The following is a 27,789-nucleotide window of genomic DNA, read 5'->3' as shown; positions in this document are numbered from 1 at the left end:
CTGAAGATGGTTGGGCCTAGGACACCATCTGAGGAACTCCTGCAACAACATCCTGAGGCTGAGATGATTGGCCTCCAACAACCACAGCCGCCTTCCTTTGTGCAAGGTATGACTCCAACTAGTGGAGAGTTTTCCCCCTGATTCTCATTGAATTCGATTTTGCTAGGGCTCCTTGATCACAGACTTGGCGAAATACTGCCTTGATGTCAAGAGCAGTCACTCTTCCCTTGTATCTGGACTTCAGCTCTTTTGCCCGTGTTTGTACCAAGGCTGTAAAGAGGTTTGGAGCTGAGTGCCCCAGCAAAACCCAAACTGAGCATCAGTGAGCAAATTATTGCCAAGTAAGTGCCACTTGATAGCACTACCAATGACACCTTCCATCGCTTTGCTGTTGATTGAGACTAAACTGTTGGGACGGTAATTGACCAGATTGGATTTCTCCTGCTTTTTGTGGACAGGACATAGCTGGGCAATTTTACACATTGTCGGGTAGATATCATTGTCGTAGTTGTATTGGAACAGCTTGGCTAGGGGTACGACTAGTTCTGGAGCACATCTTCAGTACTACAGCTAGGATGTAGTCATGACCCATAGCCTTTGCTGTATCCTGAGATAAAGGGTCTTATGAGGAAAGGTTATGTAGGTTGGGCGTATATTCATTGGAGTTTGGAAGAAAGATTCTGAGGGGGCTTGACCGGATAGATGCTGAGAGGATGCTTCCCCTCTTGGGGAAATCTAGATCTAGAGGACATAGTTTCATAAGGGGTCGCCCATTTCAGACAGAGGTAAAGAAGGATTTCTTCTCTGAGGTTTATGAAAGTAGAGTTGAAGCCAAGATCAGATCAGCCTTGATCTTATTGAATGGCAGAGCAGGCTTGAGGGGCCGTATGGCCTACACCCGCTCCTATTTCTTATGTTCTTCTTGAATATTTTCAGCCTTTTTTTAAAGACCTAGCTATCTAAAGATTGGCTGCATTCAACATAGTCAGCAGTCCCTTTGGAGCAGTATTTCAAACTTTTGACTTCGCGAAGGTCTTTCAAGGCATTCCTTTGTAATTTTTCTCCCACGGGTCTGATTTCTATTGCCAAATCATGACTAGAATGATGGGCATTTAACCCCTCTCTCTGCACTGAAAGAAACACTTAACATGTTTTTGGCACCTCAAAACTCACCCATTTGGGTGGAAGTTGCACAGAGTTTTGGACAAGTTAAAATTTAATGGGAGTAGTTGAGTTTGTGGTGAGGACTTGAGGCAAGTAGGTAATGTTGCAAAGATGAAAGTAAATAATTTTGGTCATGGATAGGATATGTGGTTTAAAGCTCAGCTCCAGGTCAAGCATTGAACAATCAAAACTACAGAGGGTGTGAATGAATAGAGAGACCTAGGGTTGAGTCATACAATTCCTTGGAAATTTGAGTGCAGGCAATGGCATTTTGTGTTTCATAAATAGAGGCACAGAGCTCAGTAGCAAAGAGTTGTGATGAAGCTGTGAAAAGCAAAGGTTAGACCATGGTTAGAGAAATTTGGAGGCCCTATGCTAGAAAGGATATTAACGTGATAGAGAGTATATAGTATAGATTTCCCAAAAGGAAACCAGGGATCAGAACCTGTAATTATGAGGAAAAGCTTTTAATACTGGGACTATTTCCATTTGAGCAAACAAGGCTGAGGAGAATTGTTTTTTTTTAACATTGTGAATCAGGAAAGACTTTCCCACGGAAAGTCAGTTGACAAGATAATTACAAATGAGGAAGGTGGTCTGCCATTTTACTCATCTTTCTGGAAAGACTCCAAAGTCCCCTCATAGTAACACCCAATTGTTTCTTAAACAATTCCAGAATTTTTATCTCAACTACTATGTTAAGGAACCCATTTCATCTATTGATCACTGTTTGTGTGAAAAAGAGCTCCTGGATGCAAGTCCTAATTTTTTCTTTTACGAGTTTAAACCCATGCCCCCTTATCCTACTTTTGCAGTTTAGTTTAATTTTCCTTTTCCATACCGTTTACTATCTATTGAACCTCTAAGATTACCTTTCGCGCATCTCCTGTCAAGGCTGAAAAGCTCAAGATTTTCCAGTGTTTCACAAATTTAAATCTGCCATTTACATGTTTTTCAAGCATGAATGCTTTGGCAATACATCTTTTAAGAGAAACTGGATAAACATTTGAAGATGTTGATTCCAGGCTATGAATAATCTTTTATTAGTGCACATCTGCTCAACAAATTGTTGCTTTTTCCCCCCTGAGATTCAAGCAATCAACGTGACACTGCTTTATTTCCAACAGCAGTCTTGGTCTTCATCTATTCACAAAATAGTTTAATGCAGCAAAGGTTAAAAATTACCAATAATCTCTCATTTCAAAATGCCTTACTCAATGACAAAGAACCATGTTATGTCCTTAGCAATTGTAAATTGTGCAGGCCCTCGCATTTCTTGAGCGGATGGTTTGAACAACAAGAAATTTTCCTGGTAATTGAAGCCTTTGCCTGGAAGCTGACCTGTTATCTCTTGTTATGACCATGCGAGGAAGGGGTCTCAGGCTCCCCTTTTGCCCCTTCTCTGGTTTGACTGCAACAGGGCTTATTCTTTTAACACAGTGATTTAGTTTACCACCTCAGTGAGCACTTGCTCACTGTTCCTCTATAATTGTAACTGAACCAGGCCAGGTTTTCTTGAGTTTAAACAAAGATGTAAGTTTATTGACCTTATCACACTAAACTCGTTAAAATTGCTAAACTATGCAATGTATCCATGCTCACATTCATACAAGAACACAAACTCAGTATTTGAATTCCATTTATTACAGACTGTGGCACACACACACACAGTTAGATACAGGGGGGAGAAAAAGAGTTGGGAGGTTGAAGTAAAGTCTGTAATAAATGGAATTCAAATACTGAGTTTGTGTTCTTAGCTGAAGTTAAAGTCTTGAAGTCCTCAGTAGGCCATGTGCACAATTCGGGCTTGCTTCTCTGGTTCCAGAAGGCAGGAGAGAGGCTTTATCTGTCCTTGTTGCCTGTAAGGATCTGCAGTCATGAGGCTTAGTAGCTGCTACTGAGGCACCCCTGGGACTTGGCTGGAGAGGGAGACAAGAGAGAGAGATGTTCCTTCTTTGAAGTTCAGTTATTGTCTTCTAAATCACTATTAGCAAAACCTCAGAGTTACACAGGTAGTCATGTCATGTGACCACCTCTTTGTTTGAAACACATTTCTGGAAGGCTTTTTGAAATTCAAAGTTCTTCTCTCAAGCTGTGCAAACATACTTGGGGGTGGGGTGTGGTGGAGGGGTTGGCTTTTTCACAGTCAATGGGTGTCGATGGCTGTTGATGACCAATGTTGACAAAACCATTCTAGTTAATTGAATCAGGGCGCATCCCCATTGTTCTGGCTAAAATAGGCAATCACCTCTGACTCCCAGCCAGCCTTTGGCTTCTCTTATGCAAATTGTGCATGGCCATTGTTAGTTATTTGTAATAATGTCCAGTAAAAGGTCTCGGGTAAAGTTTCATATGACAAAATTAATATTTTTCATTTGGCATGTGGGTTTTCCATCACATTATCAGTACTATCCATCAGTACTACGCTGAATGAAATGCGATATTGGAGAGCATTTCATTATATGTTTTTAAAAAATGAGAAAACACACATGGATTTCTCTCATTTACTCTCATCCATTCCGAAATCTTACCAAAGTTGTTGCAGCTTGTCTTTTTACTGCTGTAGCAGTGCTAGTTTAAACGACCTTTTTCTCTTGAGGTTGGTCTGAGATAGTTAGGTGTTGTCCAATGGGTTTAAAGTTTCTTTAAAGTTTGCAATAAGCTGGGAATGGGCAACCCAATAAAGATGTGATTGCTGGGGGAGCTTGGTGTCTGCAAATTTCCATAATTGTCGAGGGTGAGTTTTTCTTTGTGCACAACCTTTAACCCCTTAGCTGCTGTTTCTGCAACATGTGGTTCTAACTCTTCAGGCTTTAGTACCTTGTTAATTTCTCTCCCCATGGTCGTAGTGGGTAATAAATTGGTTTTAAACCCATGTGAGGTGTTTGAGATTTCCTGTGGGCCTTCGTTCTTGTTGGGATCTGCAGGGAGATTGTTGGATTTAATTAGCTCTGGACTTGAGCTCTGATCATGAGAGTCTGCAATTGTGGATCCACTCTGACCTCACTTTCAGTGTTCAGGTGTGTCATCCAAGTGCTGCTCACTTTAGAGCATTTTTGTTTCCCTTTTCTCCTGGTTGTAGGGAGGGTCTCTTTGCTAATCTCCCCTATGTCCTCTTGGACATTCCTGCTCACAGGTATTTGTCCAGATTCCATTGCACTCCCCTGCAGCACTTCGACTGGGTGAGGCATCACCCGAACTGTTTGCCATTTTGGGAACTTTCCTTGTCCCTGCAGGTTTCTGTAAATGCTGTTAGCAGCCATGGTAGGATGCTCCTTTTGTCTTCATTAACGTAGGAAGTTATAGGGTCTAATTTTTCCAACATTTCGGGGTTGGTTGACCGGACAGTAGGGGGTTTCATTTGGGAATCCTTCTTTGACCTGTCCTTTTTGTCCCCGTCCTCCCTAACTCTCCCAGACCTGTGCCTGTCTGTCCCCCTTTGTTCTCAGTAGGGATTCCTCTCAATTCACCACCCCTCTGCTGGAGCATTCTCCAAACGCCGGTACAGGAATTAGGGGTGCAGATTTCACCACAGGTTGGGGCTTTCTCACAACCTGGCAGGTGTGGCAAGTTCTACAGTCTACACCCATGAGGAGTTTTGGCCAGTCAAGCTGCTGCCTATGCGGGCTTTGGTTTTTCATACACAGACATGTACAGCCATTGTAAACTCATGGGCCATTCTTAATATTTCTCTTGGTACCTCGGCGGCACCACTAACTGGTGAACCACTGTCCACTCTATGTTCTCCGGTCTGTGAGGAGAGCTCCACTTCCTCATCAGCACATCATTCTTCACATATAGTAGCAACCAGGGAGTCCCTTTGCTTCAATTTCAGTTTGGGCAGTCTGTGCTAGCTTTCTTAATACTGGGTTGGTTTGCTGAGTCTCAACTTGGGAAGATTCAGTTAATCCATTCCTTGGGTCCTCTAACTTCCTCGAGAAAGTTTCAGACAACCAGACAGCATGGTCATCTATCTGTAGTGCCAGTTCAGTCTCTGCTGAGGTAGCTGCTTTGGCTGTGGCCCGAGTCACTCCACAATTGGGGGAAATGCGGGGACCATCTCCTGCCCCTGCCCTGTCTCTTTGACCTCCTTTGGTCTCTCTACCACTACTGGGGAAGTTACCACCTTCACCCCCACCAGATCATTACCTAGGAGCAGGTCAACCCCGTCCACAAGCAAACTAGGGACAATCCCTACAGTCAACGGTCCTGAAACTGGGTTGCACTCCAGGTGCACTGGATATAAAGGTACGGTAGTACACTGCCCTCCGATGCCATTCACTACCATCCTCGCATTCGCTGCACTCTGAGGGAAAGGTCATTCCTTTTCCCAGCAAAAGGGATCTGGTGGCCCCTGTATCCCTGATTCTGACGATGGGTATGCTTACCCCAATTAAGGGGTATGGGGTAACTTTCCCTTTGGACACAAAATTCTGATAACCTTCAGGGATCTCGTTAAATATTTCTGCACACAGCAGTATTTTTCTGGGTCTTACTGCTGTTGCAGTTTAAGCCACAGTCTGCTCTGCTGTGCTTTCCATCAGGGTCCCTTCTCCTGCACTGGGCGGGTGTGCCCTGATTAACCCTACAGTCTTTCCCCGTAGTTTCCAGCAGTCAACTCTGAGGTGACCTGCCTTGTTACAATGGAGACACGTAGGTCTTCAGGACTCACTCCTGCTTTTTCAGCACTATCTGTTTTGGCAAGAGGAGGGCCCCCTGTGCATGCAATTTTTCTCAGTCTCTCAGGACTTTTTGGGCTCCGATCACCCTCCCACCTTTTATCCTTGTCAATGTTTGTGGGTGACTAGGAAAGGTTTTGTCTTGGGTTACGGACTTGTAAATGAGAGCGAACTCATCAGCCAGAACTGCGGTTTGCCTCGCTCTGTGCACTTTTTGTTCCTCGACATAGGTCTTTATAGAGAGGGGGAGAGAGTTTTCAAATTCCTCAAGTAGAATCACCTCTCTGAGGTTTTCATGTATGGGCCCTTAACCACTCATCAAAAACCAGTTATTTACTTCTCTCAAACCAGATAAGTTTGATCAGCTTGATTCCGGAGGTTTCGGAATTTCCGGCGATAGGCTTCTGGTACTATCACACATAACCAGAATTGTTACAGTGCAGAAGAAGGCCATTCAGCACATCGTGTCCGCATCGTGTCTCTGAGAGAGAAACTCCCTCAGTTCCATTCCCCTGTCTTCTCTCCAAAACCCTGCACGTTCTTCCTTTTCATGTACCTGTCTTTCTTTCTTTCTTTGGCCTCCTTGTCTCGAGAGACAATGGGTAAGCGCCTGGAGGTGGTCAGTGGTTTGTGAAGCAGCCCCTGGAGTGGCTATAAAGGCAAATTCTAGAGTGACAGACTCTTCCACAGGTGCTGCAGATAAAATTGGTTGTCGGGGCTGTTACACAGTTGGCTCTCCCCTTGCGCTTCTGTCTTTTTTCCTGCCAACAACTAAGTCTCTTTGACTCGCCATTCTTTAGCCCTGCCTTTATGGCTGTCTGCCAGCTCTGGCGATCACTGGCAACTGACTCCCATGATTTGTGATCAATGTCACAGGACTTCATGTCGCGTTTGCAGATGTCTTTAAAGCGGAGATATGGATGGCTGGTGGGTCTGATACCAGTGATGAGCTCACTGTACAATGTGTCCTTGGGGATTCTGCCAACTTCCATGCGGCTCACATGGCCAAGACATCTCAAGTGTCGCTGGCTCAGTAGGGTATATATGCTGGGGATTTTGGCTGCCTCGAGGATTTCTGCATTGGAGATATGGTCCTGCCTCCTGATGCCAAGGGTTCTCTGGAGGCAGCGAAGATGGAATCAATTGAGACATCGCTCTTGGCTGACATACGTTGTCCGGGCTTCCATAGAGCAAGGTACTGAGGACACAGGCTTGTTACACTCGGACTTTTGTGTTCCGTGACTGTGCCATTTTCCCATTCTCTCTTGGCCAGTCTGGACATAGCAGCGGATGCCTTTTCCATGCGCTTGTTGATTTCTGCATTGAGAGACAGGTTACTGGTGATAGTGGAGCCGAGGTAGGTGAACTCTTGAACCACTTCCAGAGCGTGGTTGCCGATATTGATGGATGGAGCATTTCTGACATCCTGTCCCATGATGTTCGTTTTCTTGAGGCTGATGGTTAGGCAAAATTCGTTGCAGGCAGCCGCAATCCTGTCGATGAGTCTCTGCAGACACTCTTCTGTGTGGGATGTTACTGCAGCATCGTCAGAAAAGAGGAGTTCCCTGATGAGGCCTTTCCGTACTTTGGTCTTTGCTCTCAGAGGGGCAAGGTTGAATAACCTGCCATCTCATCTTGTGTGGAGGAAAATTCCTTCTTCTGAAGACTTGAACGCATGTGAGATCAGCAGGGAGAAGAAGATCCCAAAAAGTGTGGGTGCGGGAGCACAGCCCTGTTTCTCGCCACTCAGGATAGGAAAGGGGTCTGATGAGGCGCCGCTATGTTGAATTGTGCCTTTTCACGTCATGGAATGAGGTAATGATACTTAGTAGCTTTGGTGGACATCCGATCTTTTCACGTAGTTTGAAGAGACCACGTCTGCTGACGAGGTCAAAGGCTTTGGTGAGATCTTTGAAAGCAACGTAGAGGGGCAATCTGTTATTGGCAGCATTTCTCCTGTAGTTGGCGAAGGGAGAACAGCATATCAATGGTGGATCTCTCTGCTTGAAAGCCATACTGTGCCTCAGGGTGGACATGCTCAGCCAGCTTCTGGAGCCTGTTTAAAACGACTCGAGTGAAGACTTTCCCCACTATGCTGAGCAGGGACATTCCACGGTGGTTGTTGCAGTCACCGCGGTCACCCTTGTTCTTATAGAAGGTGATATTGGCATCGCGCATGTCCTGTGGTACTGCTCCCTCATCCAGCACAGGCAAAGCAGTTCATGGAGTGTTGAGAGTATAGCAGGCTTAGCATTCTTGATTATTTCAGGGGTAATGCCGTCCTTCCCAGGGGCTTTTCCACTGTTGGCTGTTCGTCCAGCTCGTCCATGACTGGCAGAGACTGGGCTGCATTGTGGGCGGTCTCAGTGACAACATTTTCCCTGGAGTACAGTTCTAGGTAGTGCTCCACCCAGCGGTCCATTTGCTTGCGTTGGTCAGTGATTGTGTCCCTGATTTAGACTTGAGGGGGGCGATCTCCTGATGGTTGGCCCAAAAGCTCTCTTAATGCCATCATGCATTCATCTGATGTTTCCGGTGTCTGAGGCCAGCTGAATACGACTTTTGCCAGTCGTCATTTGTGTATCACCTGGCTGTTCTTTGTGCAGCGCTTCTGGCTACTTTAAGTGCTACGGATGTTAACTCGCTGGGGGCTTTCTTGCAGTTCAACAGTGCAATGTGCTTAGCGGCTATAACAGGTTCCAGCTCTTCAAAGTGAGATTGAAACCAGTCTGCATTCTGCTTCTCACGTTTGCCATAGGTGGTCATTGTTAAGTCACAGATGGCGTCTCTGATGTGGGCCCACTTGATCTCTGCATCCCCTGTAGGAGTGTTTTGAAGGACTTTTTCAAGTGAATTTAGAAACTTACGTAACAGCTGTGGATAAGAAATTCTGTTAGTGTTGATGCACGGGCGGCCCTTCTGCTTGGAGTGATGCAGCTTCTTTGGTTTGAGTGTAACCTTGCACACCAGGGAGTGGTCGGTGTCGCAGTCCGCACTGTGGAAGCTGTGTGTGATTTGAACGCTGTTTAAAGAGGCTCGCCTTGTGACAATGAGGTCCAGCTGGTGCCAATGATGTGATCGTGGGTGCCTCCATGAAACCTGGTGACAGGGTTTAGTATGAAAGAATGAGTTGGTGATGCAGAGGTTATGATAGGTACACAACTCCAGCAGTCTTTGTCCATTCTCATTCATCCTTCCAATGCCATCGCGCCCAAGGCAGGGGGGCCATGAGTCATGGTCGGGGCCATGAGTCATGGTCGGCCCCAACCCTGGCGTTAAAGTCCCCCAGCAGGAACAAATGTTCGGTATTGGGAATGCTACGAATGAAATTATGGAGTTCCTCATAGAACTGGTCTTTAACTTCAGGTGGGGAGCGGGGTGTTGGAGCATAGATGCTGAGTCTGTGTACTGGACCAGAGGCGCTGAGCAGTCGGATGGACAGTATGCGTTCCGAGCCATTTGAAGGTGGCTCTATCATGCTAACCAAAGAGTTTCTGATGGCGAAGCCCACTCCATGCTGTCTTGGTTCTTCAGGATACCTGCCCTTCCAGAAGAAGGTGTAGTCTTGCTCTCTTAGAGATATGCTCGCAGGGAGGCGTGTCTCCTGAAGTGCTGCAATGTCCGCATTGAGTCTGCTGAGCTCGTTGTTAATGCTGGCGGTCTTCCGAGAATCGTTGATTTGAGTAAGGTCTTCCAACAGGCCAGGACACATAGTTCTGACGTTCCAGCTTGAAAAACGAAGGGCTGATGCCGCCTTTCCTTTTTTGTCGTGCTGTTTGGTGTGGTGTTACAGTCCAGTTGTCGGGCAATGACCCTGAGCTCCAAGCACCCATTGAAGCAGGTGGACTGTGGTGGGACAGAACCTTACTGACCGGGGGCTGCCTGGTTTGAGGCGGGCGGTAGCTATCCAGTGAGATACGATGACCTCTCCCACTGACAAAGGCAACCCATGACGCCCAATGTCTACGCCAATTGAGCTGGACTCATAACCCGTAACTGCTGCTTTCCGTGTTGTTTTGGTCGCTATAAAGCGACTATGGAGTGACCTCTCTGTGGCGCGTGCCTGGGCGGCTGTATGGAAGTTGTGAGTTGCCCAAGCGTCAAAACCCCCCTTCTCGGCCTTCCTGGTGGGGTCCAAAGGAGTGCAGAGCCTGACGTTTGGCACCGGTATGGCTGCAGGAACTGCTGGAAACATGCCATAGGTGACACATGACCTCCTTCGGGGTTCCGCTCAGGATTTTCTGTTAGGGTTTACTCCCTTAGCCTTGGCCTGCCGAGACATTCACAAGGCAGTGGGGTTGTTAGCTCCTATCCCTGCACAGGGGCCCTAACATGGAGGGAGAGGGAAGGGGGGGATGGGGTGCGGTGGATGGTGGGGGGGAAGGGTGGTGCAGGGGGGGAGGGGAAGTTGGTGCGGGTGCGAGGGGGCTGAGCTGGGCGAGGTGAGGGTGGTGAGCTGGAAGGGGGTGCGAGGGGGCAGCTGGGGAGGGGGTGGGGGTAGGGAGTGCGAGGGAGGATTTGGGAAGGGGGTGGGGGGAAGGGGTGCGGTGGGTGAGCTGGGAATGGGGAACTGTCTACTTCCCAACTAACTCATATGCCCCGAGGATAGCATTTTTAGTCAATTCATAATTTAATGAACTTTCCTCTGGCTACAGGGAATAAACCTCATTGGCTTTTCCTGTTAGTTTGCTTTGCAGCAGAGGGTCCAGCTCTTGGCCGGCCATTTTAACTGCCTTGCAAGCTTTTGAAAAGTTACAAAAAATGCTTCCACGTCTCCCTTATTGAACTTTGGGATCAATTTGGAAGTTTTAAGAGCTCAGCAAATGGCCCTGAGTTAAGTGTAGCCTCCACATTGGCCGTGCTTTCACTGGGGTTACTGTAGAGTCCCCTAGCTAATTCAAGCCGCCTCAACTACTTTTTCTCCTGCTTCTTCTGGAAAGTTCTCCCTCTTTCTCATGTTTCTCTGTCTTCTAATTCGTTTCCTTTGTTCCAGTTGTATCTTAGCTAACATTACCTTTTCTGAATCAGATTCCAACCCTGTCTCTGACTCTTCAGGTTTGAGGGAAGCATGGTCGGCCACAAGTCTTCAGAGTTTGGATTTCTTAGCTTTGGCATGGAAAATGATCCCACTCTGCCCAGCCATATTCCTCATCCCTTCCATCGATGGTGCCTTTTACTTATACCAAGTTATGTCACCCTGGCTTGGGGAGGTACTGGCTTCGGATGTGCATGTTAGCATTCTAGCAACACAAACCACAAGAAAACCTGTAGTAAAGTCTTTTTTTTTGATTGGGATCAATTTGGTTTCCCACTTGCAATTTCTCATCTGGCTAGAGCCCCCAAATTTCTGTTACAACCAGGTGAGGAAGGTGCCTCAAGCTTTCCTTTTGCCCGTTCTCTGGTTTGACTGCAACAGGGTTTATACTTTTAACACAGTGATTTAGCTTACCACCTCAGTGAACATTTTCTCACTGTACCTCTAATTATTATTGTAAATGAACCAATCAGACCGGTTTTCTTGAGTTTAAACAAGAAAGATGTAAGTTTATTAACCTGATCACTCTAAACCGGTTAAAATGACTGAAATATGTAAAGCATCCACGCTCACATTCATATGAGAGGCGCACATACACACTAATAGATACAGAGGGGAAAAAAGAGTTGGGAGGTTGGACTGTAATAAATGGAATTCAAATACTGAGTTTGTGTTCTTCAGGAGGTTGAAGTCCTTGGTGGGCCACGTGCACAATTCAGGCTTGCTTCTCTGGGTCCAAAAGGCAGGAGAGAGACTTTATCTGTCCTCCTTATTGGCTGTAAGAATATGCAATCTTGAGGCTTAGTAGCTGCCACCGAGGCTCCCCTGGGACTTGGCTGGAGAGGGAGACGAGAGAGAGAGATGTTCTTTCCTTGGAGTTCAGTTACTGTCTTTTTTTCTAAAGCACAATTCACAAAACCTTAGAGTTACACAGGCAGTCATGTCATGGGGCCTCCTCTTTGTTTGAAACACGTTTCTGGAAAGTTTCTTGAAATTCAGAGTTCTTAAGCTGTGCAAACATACTTGGTATGGTGGGGGGTGGGGGGGTGGTTGGCTCTTTCACAGTCGATGTGTGTTTATGGCTGTTGACCAAAGTTGACAAAGCTATTCTAGTGAATTGAATCAGGGAGCACCCCCATTGTTCTGGCTATACTGGGCAATCACCACGATCTCCCAGCTGGCCTTTGGCTTCTCATATGCAAATTGTGCATGGCCTTCTTTAGTTGTTCTGTTTTTAAAAGTTATTTGTAATAATGTCCAATAAAAGGTCTCATATGACAAAATTAATATTTTTCCATTTGGCATGTGGGTTTTCCATCACGCTCTCCTGATGATGCCTGCTGCTGATTTTGAATTGTCAATTTTTAACTGCCAACTGAGCGGATAAAGCTCACCATAAACGCTTTTCTCTTTCGGTTTACCTCCTCGCTTTCTTTTCCACCCAGAGCAGAAAATAAGAAATTACAAAGCCACAGTACTTCCAATGGCTACCAGTTGTTCCCTTTGCAGTGATGTTGTAATATGATCTAATTATCCTTGTAGAACCACTTCTGCTGCAAAGGCGCTAGATCTTGTTGAGTCATCTTCCTGCTCAAGTACAGCTCCACTTTGTATGATATTGAAAACTACAATATTATCCGAGCATATTGTTGAAATCGGCAACCTTCTGCTGTCTGATAAACATTGGTTACAAAGCAGTAAGCTTTTTAAAAATTGCACAGCGACCATTCTTTCCTTTTAGGAGATTGTTAAAAGGCCTTAGTTTTGGTTCTTTAAAGACCTCAACTTTTAAGGGCAAGATGTAAGTGTCAGTTGGCCTATATCTGCACGTCATTAAAATGTTTTCATGTTGCTATATGGAATTCTACATCCTATTCTTTGCTAGTGAGATCTTAATTGAGTTCTCAATGCCTTCCATACTTTAGCTTTCAAACTGCACTGAGACACAAAGCTAGAAATTAGAATGCAGCTTGTGCCCAATTTGTGTCCAATATAGAAATTAGTCATGTTTCTGTTTCACAATCCATTTGCTAAATTCATAAAAACTAGTTGGAGCTTGTGCTGCACAATTTCTGCCTAGTTTTTTCAGATCTACAACGACTTGACCTGTGGTCCTTAAAGGGACTGCATGAGACCACGCAAGAAACCAAGTAAGTTTATTTATACTTACCTCAGTTTGGAGGCAGAAGAAGCAAGAGTGCTTCTCCTGCTCCCACATTAACACTGCGGACTGGCTTGGCATCTAAACCAGATGAAATTGGGATGGCCTAGCGTGGTAAGGAGCATTGCTGTTTTTACAGTGAGGCTCTCTTTGACCTCTGGGTGCAGAGATTGTTTCCCTGCACCCATTTGGCACTCAAAAAACAGCTTAACCCAATTTCTCCCTATTTTTGAGATAGGAGTGTTTTTAACCAAATTCCTTTATCTCTAGTTCTTTAGGTAGAAGGCTTTCTTATGCCCCTCATGAGTTTGTTTCATTCATATTTTGAGATCCATCTTCTGCTTGTCTTCACAAAACAGCTTAGCAGTAAAGTTTCGATCTTGGCTTGTGATTTACTTTTCAACAATTGTGATGCGTTACAATGCAAGTCCCATCGATGGAGCTGATGATCTTTTTATAGCCCATTTGAAAACAAGTGATGCAGTCAAAAGCTATGATCAAAACAGAATGATTGGGCAGCTGTGGAAAAGTACTTGCTCCCATTGGTTCTGGAGAAGTTGAATTCCTACAGTATGCAACAAATGGCCGAATGAAGAAAATCCTTCTGGCTCTACAAGGAAATATTGTGCCTCCCCTCTCCCCCTTTTCCATCCCCACCCTGAATGATATCTCCCGACTCCCCTCCCCTGAATATAAGGGACCATTACTTTGGTTCCCCAGCTACATCCTGCTACCACCCAACATCCTGCTGGCCAGCTGGCGCTTCCCTTGGCGTTTTCCATTCATCTTAGCCCCTGCCTTTACACCTCCCATCAACCGCTAAAATCAGCCCTTATGTATTTTCATTCAGCCACTGGGCTATTCACATTTTCTGAAGGTTTGTTTCATTCAAACTGAGGAGTTCTGAGGCATCCAAGCAGGCGCTTCCCCATTCAAAGCGTATATTTCATTCACCTGCATCACAGCTTTTAAATCCCTTTACCCTTCACCCAGGACTGGTTTATTTTGCCTTACTGGTTTCTTGCATCTCCTATTGAAAAGAATGTTACAGAATTAGTGAAGCACCAACATAAATAAAAAGTAATAGATCCCAAAGTACACCATTTTTAATTTTACTTGTCACTATTCCTTATACACCCCCTCCACCCTTCCCTGCAATATTCTTTCTTCTGGTTGGCCTAATATCTTCCTTCCTAGATTATTTTGTCTGGTTTCTAGATCACTAACTGAATTGCTGCAGAAAAGTTCGAGGCTGGTGCATGAACAAACCACAAGGGATTATGGGAAACCAATTGGTGAGATCATCAAACTTAACTGCCTGCTTTCTCAGGCTGGGGTCCGGCATCCATCTCCGATAAAGAATGTGACATGATTAATGAAGCCCATTGCTCTACAAAACACCTTTACCAGGTAAGTAAATCAATATCCCCTTTCCTGGGCAAAAATCGCTTACAAAGAACTTCATGATTCTCTGTTGTGGGCTTTGCTTACACCTGGCGCCAAGAATGTACTCACCATTGTGCTTTTACATATTTAGGGCTTTATTCTCAAAGGATTGTCCTTTACTGCAGTTTTTATTGCAGCCCTCACCAGCCCACCAGCTTTATTGGCAATACAGCATAATAACTGGTTTCCATCTCAATCTGCAATGTGAAGAGTATGCATTTAAGTTACATCTGAGTCATTGTAGGTGATGCATTACAATGCAAGTCCCATTGATGGAGCTGATTTACTTTATATAGCTCATCTGAAAACAAATGGTGCAGTCAAAAGCCATGATCAAAACAGTATGATTGGGCAGCTGTAGTAAAGTACTTGCTCTCATTGGTTCTGGAGAAATTCAATTCTGACAGTTTACAACGAATGGCCAAATGAAGAAAATCGTTTTGACCCTACAAGGAAGCTTTGTGCCTCCACCCTCCCCTTTTTCCATCCCCACCCTGGATGACATCCTCCGACTCTCCTCCCAACCACCTACCTTAATATAGGAACCGTTACTTTGGTTCGCCAGCTACATCCTCCTGCCACCCGACGTCCCGCTGGCCAGCTAGCGCTTCCCTTGGCGTTTGCCATTTAGTTTGGCCCTTGCCTTTACGCCTACCATCAAGAGTTAAAATCAGCCCTTTTGTATTTTCGTTCAGCCACTGGGCTCTTCACATGGAAGCTCAATGCAGTCTTATATGAATTGACAATCCTATAAGGAAAAAGCTGCCTTTTGTTTTATTTTAAAAACTGGCATGTACCCAGATCTCTGGCATACATTGCTGAATTGAGCATTGCAGAGAGCTAGAAAACTTCCAGCAGGCAGTGTGAATTTTGAGGAAAGAAAGGCTTCCCTATCAAAAAAAAAATACCAAGCACCTGTGTTTGTATTTGTGTAATCCAGTAACATAAAAGATCTTGGCTTAAAGTAGCACAGAGGATGGTATTTTGGCAGGGTCCTTGGAGCATGACTTAAGCAAAGAGGGTGTAAGGATAACAATTCAAAAAGCTGAAAATGCCAGTGTACCTTTGTACAGCCAGATCCAATAAATATAACGATAAATATAGTCTCCAGAGAGAGAAGCAATCCAGACACCCCTAGATATTAGCTGGGATCGCACCAATGGTGCACCAATCTGTATTCATAGTGAAATGAAGAGTCAAGAAGAGAGAATAGCTACAAAAGGCTTCAAACATTGTTAAAAATTACAACAGTCCCATTTTTTTTTCTTGTGGTGACATAGGACAATTGTTAAACTCTTATTTCTTCAATTTATGATCCAGCTGTTTGCCTTGGGCTCAGGCTAAAGATAACAGCTTAAAATTGACAAAATAGAAGTTATAAAATGAAGCAGAGCCTCTAAAAGATAGCCAAAAATGTTTCCTGTAAGGTACTTCTAACTGTGATTTACTTGCACTTTTCAAAGGGTGGACCTGGAATAGTAAGAGTGCCATTGAGCAACACTGCAGGTCATTAAATGGAAGACAATGTGGAATTCCAAGCATTGGACCTATGACAAACACATGCTCATGTGCAGCAGCCAAACTATCTCCACAGGGAGCTACCAGGCTGATAGGACATCAGCAGCCTGTTCTTGGTTCAGCCAGCTTCAATAGCCTCACATTGTACAGATGAGGTCAAACAAAACAAATCCATATTGGTCTCAGTAACCTTAGAAACAGGCAGATCATTTATATTATCACATTATGACAAACAAAATAAATACTTCTACTGGTCTCTAGGAACTGTTGTTTAGAACATAATTTTGCCACCTTAGCCAAGAAACAATGGTTTCCTTGGAGCATTTCTAATGATAATGGACTTCAGTGGGAAGTAGCAATGAGTGGATCGAGCAAGGACGGAAGGTTGGAGGTAGTCAGTTGGGATGGGTTAAGGGGAGTGTGAAGCTCAGACAAGGAAGATGGAAGAGTAGAGCGGGAAGACAACATAGCACAAAACAAAAGGGTAGAGCAGAAGTAGAGCTCCATCACGTGAATATAACTTTTTTCAAAAATATACTTTATTCATAAAAATCTGTTTTAAAAAAAAAAGTTACAAAACAGTTCCAGGTTGGCATTCCAGGAAGTGCAAAAGAAATCAGTTCTCTTCAGTACAGAATATGCGTTGCCTCACAATCATTTCATTCCATTTGCATTACCCAGCAAAACCATATTTTGGTGCATATAGTCAGAGGGGTTTTACACAAGTTCCAGCCCCGCTTAGTTCACTATGGCGGGAGGCCTTACACAGTGGCCCTTCCCCATTGGGCCTTTGTGGTGTCTGGCCCAAGCTTTAGTGCGTCCCTCAGCACATAGTCCTGGACCTTGGAATGCACCAGTCTGCAACACTCAGTCATAGACGACTCTTTGCACTGGAAGACCAGAAAATTTCCGGCAGACCAAAGAACATCTTTCATCGAGTTGATGGTCCTCCAACAGTAGTTGATATTTATCTCTGTGTTCGTTCCTGGGAACAGACCGTACAGCACAGACTCCTGTGTTACAGAGCTGCTTGGGATGAAGCTTAACAAAAACTATTGCATCTCTTTCCACACCTGCTTTGCAAAGGCACATTCCAGAAGGAGGTGGGCAACAGTCTCTTCCTCACCACAGCCAGCTTGAGGGCAGCGTGAGGAGACAGTGAGATTCCAGGCGTGCAGGAAGGATCTGACGGGGTGAGCCTTTCTCACCACCAGCCAGGCTACGACTTGGCGCTTGTTTGAAAGTTCTGCTGATGAGGCATTCTGCCAAATAACTTTGGCAGTCTGCTCAGGGAACCATTCGACAGGATCCACTATCTCCTTTTCCCGTAGGGCCTTGAGGACTTTCTGTGCAGACCACTGCATGATGGATTGGTGGTCAAAGGTGTTTTCCCGCAGAAACTTTCCCACGGAGGATAGGTGGCGCGGCACGGTCCAACTGGATGGAGTGTTACGCGCAATGTGGCCAGTCCCAACCTTCGGGACAGATAGAAGCTTAGCACGTAGTGACGCTTGGTGTTTGCGTACTGAGGTTCTATGCAGGCAAAGGTGGCTATCAGGATGAGGGCGACGTTGGGTACATTTTTCCCCCTTTATCCAGAAGTTTAAACATCGTGTCCCTGCAGACACAGTCCATTTTGGATCTCCAGATAAAGCGGAAGATGATTCGAGTGACCACCACAGTGCAGGAGTGGGGTATGGACCAGATCTGCGCCACGTACAGTAACATGAACGCCTCGCACCTGATGACCAGGCTCTTACCCGCAAGGGAGAGAAAACGCTGCTCCCACATGCTCAGTTTATGGTGTACCATGGCTGCTCGGTCCTTCCAGGTCTTGGTGCATGCCCCGGCCCCTCCAAACGATATCCCCAGCACCTTCAGGTTCCCAAAGAACATGGCATCACCCTTGCCGCGATTTACTTTGGCTCCCGAGGCCACTTCAAACTAGTTGCAAATGCTCATCAGCCTGCGAATGGACAGCCGATCGGAGCAGAAGACAGCAATGTTGTCCATGTGCAGGAGCTTTTACCTGAGTGCCTCCACTGCCTGGGATTGTCACCCATCTTATGCCCGCATTCTTCCTAATGGACTCAGCAAAAGGTTCAATATAGCAAACAAACAAGACGGGAGAGAGGACAACCCTGTCTGACTCCAGATTTGATCAGAAATCCTTCTGATTCCCACCCTTTGATTAAGACTGCGCTACTGATGTTTGTGCAGAGCAGTTGGATCCAATTGCGGATTCCATCCCCAAACCCCATTTTGGAGAGCACGCCCATCAGGTATGTGTGCGATATCCTGTCAAAAGCCGCCTCCTGGTCCAAGCTGATGAGGCAGGTGTCCACTCCCCTGTCCTGTACATAGGCAATCCCTGAGTAGCGCGAGGCTATTCGAGATCTTCCTGCCGGGTACAATACAGGTCTGATCAGGGTAGATCACCAACTCCCGAGCAGACTTGACCCGACTGGCGATGACTTTGGACAGAATCTTGTCTACATTAAGCAGTGAGATGGGCTGCCAATTTCTGATTTCCGCCCTCTCCCCCTTCCGTTTGTAGATGAGGGTGATAATGCCTTTCCTCATGGATTCTGACATGCTGCCAGCCAGAAGCATACTCTCGTACGCTTCCAGCAGGTCTGGACCGATCCAGAGTCCCACAGACTCGAATACAACTCAACCGGTAAGCCATCGCTTCCAGGAGTTTTATTCGTCTTGAAGGAACTGACGGCCTTTGTCAGCTCGTCCAGAGTTAGCAATTTGTCCAGACTCTCCTGCATACTGTCATCTAAGACGTCCATGATAGATAACAGGAAAGACTGGGAGGTCGTGCTGTTTGTAGCCGGCATAAAAGGATTTGCTAATCCTTAGTATGTCAGATTTCGATAGTACAGAGCTCTCTGTGTGTATCTTTTGGAAGAAGAAACGTGAGCACGTCTCATCCTGCTCAATGGACCGGACTCTGGACTGGAAGATGATCCTGGAGGCCTCTGTGGCAAAAGCGAGGCCTGCTGGCTCTTCCCCTCTTGGAGATCCTCCTTGACCTTGACCCCCATCGACTGCAGCCGGAGCAGATTCTGCATTCTTTCCTGGAGTCAGAACATTTCCCTCTGTCTCTCTCTCTCTCACCTTCTGAACATCTTTGAGGATAAAGAACCTCTGTGGCGGTGCAGTGGTTAGCACCACAGCCTCACAGCTCCAGCAACCCGGGTTCAGTTCTGGGTACTGCGTGTGTGGAGTTTGCAAGTTCTCCCTGTGATCGTGTGGGTTTCCGCTGGGTGCTTTGGTTTCCTCCCACAGCCAAAGACTTGCAGGTTGATAGGTAAATTGGCCGTTGAAAATTGCCCCTAGCGTAGGTAGGTGGTAGGAGAATTGAGGGAAGGTGGGGATGTGGTAGGGAATATGGGATTAATGTAGGATTAGTATAAATGGGTGATTGATGATCAGCACAGACTTGGTGGGCCGAAGGGCCTGTTTCAGTGCTGTGTCTCTCAATGACTCTATGTTTGCCTTGATCGCTTCCCACAAGTGCACCAGAAACTCTAAGAGGGTTTTCACGGTTCTCCAACCTTTGTAATCCCTTTTGAGTTCCTCTGGGGTCAGCGATGTTATATTCAGCTTCCATGTCTCCCTGCCAACCCGCTGGTTGTCCTGTAAGTGACAGTCAGGCAGTAAGAGGCAGTGGCCAGACAAGCTGGGAGGCTTCCTCTTCCAGCTCCTTTACATTCTACTGCTTCTTTTGTAGGTATCAACTTTCCAGCCTTTCCTCGTCTGATGAGGAGCAGCTGCCGTAGTCCGTCTCAGACGGTAGCCTCCTCTTGCCACTGGTTTGGATGGTGACCTGTCCTTTTTTCTGGGGCTTCTTCTTTGTGGTTCTCCTTTTGACCACTGCCACTGACCCTCTGCTGCCTCCTCCACTGTCTGTTGAGGAGGAGTTTCTGGGCACGGGTAGGTGTTGGGTCACTTGTTGCAGCTGCCTCCCCCCTTTCTTCTTAGATGGATTTTCTTGGCTGGGGGGAGGGTTGCTGGTCTCCTTCGCAGCACCAGGCGTCTTCACTGTTCCTTGAACATCACATTGAAATAGCCACTGCTGGGGAAGTCCTGCAGGCAGAAGATGTCCGCAGCTTGGAATCCACAGCATTCAGTCAGGATTCTCTTAAAGAGGAAGGCGTGGTCAATGGGTGCACTTCCTTCGCTATCTTTCACTGCCACCCTAACGGTGTTACGCGCCCCCTGGCCTGGAGCTCTGTTGTTGGTTGCAGCCATTTTTTGCTTGAAGCTTTCCTGGGGCAGGCACTAAAACCCCAACCAACTGGAAAACAAAAACCACGTTAGATCTCCAATCCCAAAGGGCGAAATGCCATAAAAACGACACTGAACCTCCCCCCACCCCCAAACAAAAAACACAAAAACACCACTGATAATGATCTCTCCGCTGCCAGATAAGTATCAAGTGAATATACAACTAGCACATTGCTATCGAGCTCTTGGATGTCTATCTCGATTCAGCTCATTGAACAACATGGCAACAGATGCTCTAAGCCACCATACAGTTCCTTTGTATGAATGGAAGATTCATAGTTATTTCTGCAATTCCTGTGGTATGGGGCTATTCAGAGCTAGACCTATTTGTATCTTTGAACTTATTTCTGTTCCTAGATAAGGGACATATTTGCCTGAAAGTTGTATTGCCTCTTGGTACATGAATTTGCATACAAATTTCCTTTGTTACTGTGGTCTCCACTGTGCTGCACAAAGCACACTCAGAAAAGACAAAATGCCACTCTAATAATCTAATTACACCAGCTGTAGTTTTGGCCATACAGGCCTGCATCAACTTGCCTCAGGTGAGATCTGCTCTTGCAGCTCAGGGAGACAGAAGTCAGATTCTACACCTGGAATTAGAGTATTTCTCACTGACAGCATGATTGTCAGCATATAGGAAAATATTTTCTTTAATGGTAGTTTATACTTTGATTAGTTCCTATAATACATCCAATAAAAGGGCTTTCAGAAGAAGTTTATGGTCTGCCACCAAGTCAATTACCTCCAATATGTAGTATATATCATAATTTATTAATACCTACAATATTTGTGTGAACTGGAATTAACCCCTACTTTCATTTGTATGTTTGGGCTATCGTAGCCTTTCATGAGCCACTGGCCTCAAAGCTAATTAGAGAACATCCTTTGAGATCTCACAGCATATAGACAGAAAACTACACCAGATAGAACTCTAAAATAAAAGCAAAATACTGCAGATGCTGGAAATCTAAAATAAAAACAGAAAGTGCTGGAAATACTCAGCAGGTTTGGCAGCATCTATGGAAAGAGAAGCACTTCTCTCTCCACAGATGCTGCCAGACCTACTGAGTATTTCCTGCACTTTCTGTTTTTCTACCAGATAGAACTCACTTGTTTCTAAATTAGGACATCAATGTAGTTCTGAAGTGCATGTCCCCACAGTTTGAGCCACTGAGTATGCAATTTAAAGTTCCTGATGTTGAGAATAGGACTGTTAGCAACAGTTTCAGCTTTCAAAATTAGGGCATCTTAATGTAGATCAACCTTATTTGATTTAGCAAAAAGAGGACTTCTTAGAACTCGCCTAGGAATTAGCCCAGACTTTTTTCCAGTTTCATCTAAATCAATAAATTGTTCTTCCCTTGCTTTATCTGTATTTTATGGCAGAAAGATGCTTGGCAAATCAGTAACAAAACAGTGGATAGCAAAATGGCTGGTAGAATGCATTCTTCACTGCCGTCATTGTCGTCAGCTGTCCCTCAATTCGAGGATGACGTCTACTCAAGGTCACTTGTTCCTGCCATGGATCTTCAGGTGACTGAACAGGCCGATTCTCAACCCACAGACCTTTGGGCACAGGAGCAGGACGTCCCATGAGGTAGAAGGATCCGGAGTGCAGGACTTGCTTCCTTTCCTTCTCTGCCGCCGCTCTGCTTCATCATTAAGGCACTTGGACTCAAAGCATGATGCAGCTTGATGGACAAGTTGTCACCATTTTGAACAATTGGTAATAAGCTCCTCCCAGTCATCAATGTCAATGCTGCTGCGCTTCAAAGAGTGTCTTTGAACCGTTTTCTTTGTCCTCCCCTGGAACGCTAGCTATTTCAAAGTTGATAAAACAGGACCCGGTGAGGGAGATAGTTTTTGGCCATGTGGACAATTCGCAGTCTATCGAAGTTGGTTTCACAGGAGTTTTGCCCGAATGCTTGTGGAGCTGGCTTTAAGAAGGACACTTGCGTTTGTTCGACTGTGCTCCATTGAATCCAGAGGATGCGGCAAAGGCATTGCTGATGGAATTTCTCTAGCACTCTTATGCGTCGCTGAGACACAGTCCAGGTCTGTACACTAGGACTTTTGTTGACTTGTGGAGGTTTTTGTTGTCAAACGTTCGCTGTTGTAGTTTGTAGAAGGCTGGGCTGGCGCGGCTGATCCAGTGTTGGATCTCCTCGTCAATGGTGGCCTTTTGGGAGAAGTGGCTGCCAAGATATGGGAAGTGCTCAACATATTCCAAAGTCTCTCCTTCAACATATATGGGAAGTGGAATATTTGACTGACTAGGTGTGGGTTGATAGATGCATTTTGTTATGGCAACATTCAAGGACAGGCCGAGTCTCTTGTATGCAGAATTGAAGAGATCGAGAGTGGCTTGCAAATCTGGTGCAGAGTGAGCAATGACACTGCATCATCCGCAAACTAGATCATGTATGTCTATGGTGGTCAGTTTAGTTTTGGCACGGAGGCAACTGAGGTTAAAAAGTTTTCCATCTAGGTGGTATTTAATACTCTCACCAGAGGGCAGCTGATCTTTCACGAGGTGAATAGCCACTGTCAGGTAGATTATCAATAGCATGGAGGCAATTCAGGAGAATGCGTGCCAGGATTTTCCCTTCTATGAACAAGAGGGAAATAACTTGATAGTTTCCATAGCATGATTATTCTTCACTACCACTGTATAACAGGCCAGCAGTTGAGTCGAATTATGGCCTGTTTTGTGCATTTCACAACTACTGTCTGGATAGCCCCTTCTCATTTTGTGTCTTTTTCCTGGATACTAGCTTCATTGGATGCATGAAGTATTGCTCACACAATACCTAAATATTGCTGTTTAAATTTGGAATGTGCACAGGATGGGAGTTTTTGGCAGATCTATTTGGCAACAGGGCCTCCCTCCTGCTAAATTCTGTACTCAAATGTGGCTTCTATGGAATGTGAAAGATGCTCAAATGAAGAAAGTGTTATGACTAGGTGAGAAAGGGGTCTAGGGTTCCCTCTTAGCCTTCACTGGGTCTTATCGTAACAGGGTTTAATTTTAACCACACCGTGTTTCTAGCTCCCCCTTGGTGAATCCTTGTTCACTGCTTTCCAACTATAAAGCAAAGAAACCAACACACACACACACACACACACACACACACACACACACACAGGTTTTCTTAGCTTTCCAGGAGAAAGTTTGAAATTTATTAAACTTAAACTCTAATTTGGTTAACGCCTACGGATACACGACGCGTCCACACTAGCGTGCATACACACATGCAGATAGAGACAGAACAGAGCAGAAGAAATAAAGTGGAAAGGCAATCTCTGAAGAGCGTTTTTGTTACAGATCTTCAAGCTCACTTTAGAGTCATAGAGAGATACAGCACTGAAACAGGCCCTTTGGCCCACCATCAACCACCCATTTATACTAATCCTACATTACTCCCAAGTCTCCTACCACATCCCCACAATTCTCCTACCTGCACTAGGGGCAATTTACAATGGCCAATTTACCTCTCAACCTGCAAGTCTTTGGCTGTGGGAGGAAACCAAAGCACCCAGCAGAAACCCACACAGTCACAGGGAGAACTTGCAAACTCCACGCAGGTAGTACCCAGTACTGAACCCAGGTCACTGGAGCTGTGAGGCTGCGGTGCTAACCACTGCGCCACCCCAAATTATAGCTAGAGCTTGCTTTTTGTTGGGGCCCAGTATTCCTCTTAAACTTTGTTGGCTGTAGGAAACTTTTCTCTCTTGGGGTTCATGTGTCTTCACTGGATTTGGAGTTCTGTGAGAAAGAGATGGGAGCAGAGAAGTGAGGCTCTGGCAAGCCAGCCAGGAGAGGTCTTTTCAGTCCGAGATCAAACAGACACTCTCAGTTCAAACTGTTTGTGCAATTCAGAAAAACCCAGGTTGCCAAGCAGGTTAGTCATGTGACTAGCTGGTCTGTTAATGGATTCTCTGGTCTTAGCTGACCCTGGAATGTCTCTTCTTACACACAATACCTGGTGCTCAAAGTCCATTGTGGGTTAAATTGGAGTAGGGAATCGCCCCTTTTTCCTTCCAAGCACTGGCTGTTGGTGTGCAAAAATGTTTTTCAGCCAAAGACCTGGTGATTTTTTAACAAGTCCTTTCTTCACTTCAACAGTTTGAAATTTAATGTCCATATGGCGAAAGGCAACGTTTGCTGACAACACAGCCACTAGGTGGCGCTGTACTAGCAAATGCCGCCTCTTCCATTGAAATGTCACTGTCTGCTACATTTAGGCAGCTGCCAGAATTAAAGATGGTGCTGTTCAATTTATCACAGGAAATGCTTATGGCTAGTTAGTTCTAGCAAACTAACCTTACATTAAGTTGGATGGAAGCCCAGAAATATACTAGTATGTAGAATAGGATACTAACTGAGATCATTTAATCAGATCCACTTAATATTCCAGTAATCCTATTAAATACAAAAGGAATTTTATGATTAAATTTCCATGTTCTGATACTTTTAGGAGATAGTGAATTGGCACCCCAATCGATGGAGAAGAAAATTGGGCAGAGTATAAAATGTGCTGCCAATTCGTTATCCACATTTTATATGACTGACCAGGACTGATTTCACCCCAACTCAGCTACTCGCTCCAGACCTCGCTGCCACCCCCCCGACCCCCACCACCACTCCCTGGCCGATTCTCCTCGCTTCGCGCCACCTCCTCCCCCCAGCTCTAGGCTGCGCCACTTCCCACCTCTCAGCCACTAGCTCCCACGTTTGATCGTTCTCCGTACGCCGCCCGAAAAAGTCGGGCCGCGATGGGTGACGGGGTGACATAGGAGCGAGTGGCCAAGAGGAGGGAAGTGGCGGGGCCTAGAGCTGGTGGGGGGGGTGGTGCAAGTGGGGAGCAACGGGCCGGTGAGTGGGGTGGCGCAAAGCGAAGAGAGGGGAACAATTGGCCAGGGGAGTGGGGGGGGGGGGGAGCAGCCAGGTCTGGAGCAAGCGGCTGAGGGTGGGGGGGGGAGGAAGTGTTGAGCAAGCAGCGGAGATCGAGCACCAGCTTCAAAGGGGCAAAGACCGATGATGCTTTATCGCGCATGCACGAAGACCAGACGCATGCATGGAGACCGACCAGGCGCGGATGTGCAATGATGTTGGCGCTACGCGATGACATTATCCTGCGCTTGTCATACTTAGTCCTGGCAAGACCTAGGCTGCGCATGTGTGCAGCTTGGAGAATTGTGATGATGTCAGTGGGCACTGCATTGTCAGGAGTCACTTTGATGGTGAAATTAATATGCCTCATTCTTGGCAGGTGGGAGTCTAGCATGACAAAAGATAGATTATTAATCTTGTATAGACTCCTTCATTCTTTCATGGGGAGGATTCATGTCTATGTCTAACAGCATCTCAAGCCCAGATGACATTTTTTTGGCTTGGTTTTCAATTTCATTGTGCAGTTAATTAGATCACCTTTTGGCACCTGGTACAACACAGGGTTAGGAGGTCATACATAACTCTGTCCAATGGAGCTGCACCCATCCAGACAAGTGAAGAGTATTTCATCACATTTCTGACTTGTGCTTTGTAGGTGGTAGACAGGTTTTGGGGAGTAAGGAGAACTCCCCACAGAATACCCAACCTCTGACCTGCTCTTGTAGCCATGGCATTTAGGTGGCTGCTCCATTTGAATTTCAGGTCGGTGCTGGCCCCAGGATGTTGATGGGGAACTTGCCAGTGATAATGCCATGTTGTCTAGGTCTTGCGACATGCAGGAATATACTGCCTCATTATGGAAGTGAATGGAACTGAACACTGCAATCATCAGTGAACAGCCCTAATTCTGACCATAGACATTGAACTAGAATATGATTAGTACAGGTGGAGCTATACTCTGCCACCTTCAGAAGAGAACATAATGCAAGCTCTGAATTAAAACATATTGTTAAAGTGTCTTGAAATAGGTTCAACATCATTTGTACAGGAAATCACTGAAGGAATTAGTATTTAATGATAAAATACATTTAAGCTTTGTTTATATTTTTTAATCACCTTGTTTTGTTTTCTAGTATTCCAAATGAAAGCCACAAAAGATATTGAAGACTATTATGAGAAGATGAAGAGGGCTGTTAATGAAAGAATTCCTGCTGGTGGTTATTACGAGAAGGCAAAGAGGGATCTAGATGAGGATGAGGATGAAGATGAGGACTATGAGGATGAGGATGATGATGACGATGATGACGATTCTGATGTTGATTATGATGATTCAAACACCAAAGCTAAGCGACATGTGCACAGAACAAAAAAAGCATTAGATGAAGAAAGGGAGAAGAGAGAGTACGAGTATTATTCTCGTGGGAAATTTGCCAGGGATATTGATGACTATGTGCGTTAGTTACAGCATTAGTGGTCCATTGCTTTGTCAGATGTTCAAAATGTAATTTGTCAATACAGTGCCTGCCTAAAAGACGTAGTAAGAGGAAATAAAGATTTCTACATGTGTCCATTTGATTTTGTTGGTCATAAACTTTACATTGGTAGTTTGAGCTTAGAGTTTGCAGTTGGTAACCTGATCACCTTTATTGCAGAATTCATTTGGATTTGAGTGTAATTTGAAACACACTCATATCTCTGGAGCTCTGTACATAAGAAGTTCAAGGGGCTTTAATCCTAAGTCAACAGAAAAAAGCCTCCCTCGATTCTTTCCGTTAGAAGCTATTGGTCTGAAAATCAATCAAGATTTCCGCTCAAAGCAATAAAGGGGTTTTAGGGATGCTGCTGAGCTCTGGCATACGCTTTCACTATTCAAAAAGATTTCTGGATAATCTATTCATTTCTGATGGGTAACCTCTCAACATATGTGGATAGAAATATGGCAGAAACCTATTCATCATGTGTATTTGCATATAAAAGAAGTTATGGTGCAAGATTGCAGAATCACCAAGGAGCCACATTTGCAGGTTGAATGAGTGAGAGATAGGATTATGAAATATTGTAACTCTGATTTTACAATCTGTGCTCCTTGCATGTGCAGCCCTCTGCTGGGGGACAGGATGGTGGAATCACTTCAACTATCTTTCCTGATAATTGATCGTAAATCACTTTGTTAATAAATATAAAATAATAACACCGGAGTTGTTAACTTGCAGGTAAAAATTGTGCCTGAATGATATAAAGTGCTGTTGTAGTGACATCCATGATGGCAGTTACTGCAGGAGCAAAGGTGAACCAAAAACATTTATGCAGATCTGTCTGTCACACTCGTGGCATTCGTATATGTTAAGTGCACCTCACACTTAAATGTATTAAACGTCATTTACAACATAGGAACAACTCACAATCAAGTTCAGCAGTGTAATTATGTTACTGGACTAATGAACCAAAGAAAATAAGTTCAGATCCTACACAGACTCGAATTTATATAGTGCTTTTCACAACCACTGGACATCTCAAAGCGCTTTTCAGCCAATGAAGTCCATCATGACAGTTTGTGAATTTGAGTTAAGTTTTTTAAAATTTGGAAGTA

The 27,789-nt window shown here is 45.2% G+C and overlaps 1 protein-coding gene across 6 annotated transcripts in view; it reads left to right on the top strand.

Moving 5' to 3' along the window:
* Positions 1-26,765, top strand: part of LOC137346632 (uncharacterized) — a 59,439-nt gene extending 32,674 nt beyond the window's left edge. For 4 of the 6 annotated variants that reach the window (XM_068010238.1, XM_068010237.1, XM_068010240.1 and 1 more), the window contains one exon: positions 26,333-26,765. In XM_068010238.1, the coding sequence (XP_067866339.1) occupies positions 26,333-26,658 (326 nt within the window). In that variant the 3' untranslated portion in view covers positions 26,659-26,765. Of the gene's footprint in view, positions 1-14,236; positions 14,450-26,332 lie in introns of all 6 variants that reach the window. The other 2 variants (XM_068010241.1, XM_068010242.1) reach the window with 2 other exon arrangements.
* The last annotated feature ends 1,024 nt before the right edge of the window (positions 26,766-27,789 follow it).

Source organism: Heterodontus francisci, chromosome 30 (assembly GCF_036365525.1).
Source record: "Heterodontus francisci isolate sHetFra1 chromosome 30, sHetFra1.hap1, whole genome shotgun sequence".
NCBI classification, from domain to species: domain Eukaryota; kingdom Metazoa; phylum Chordata; class Chondrichthyes; order Heterodontiformes; family Heterodontidae; genus Heterodontus; species Heterodontus francisci.
Note: the sequence above shows the minus strand (reverse complement) of the source record. Positions and strands in the feature narration are given on the sequence as shown.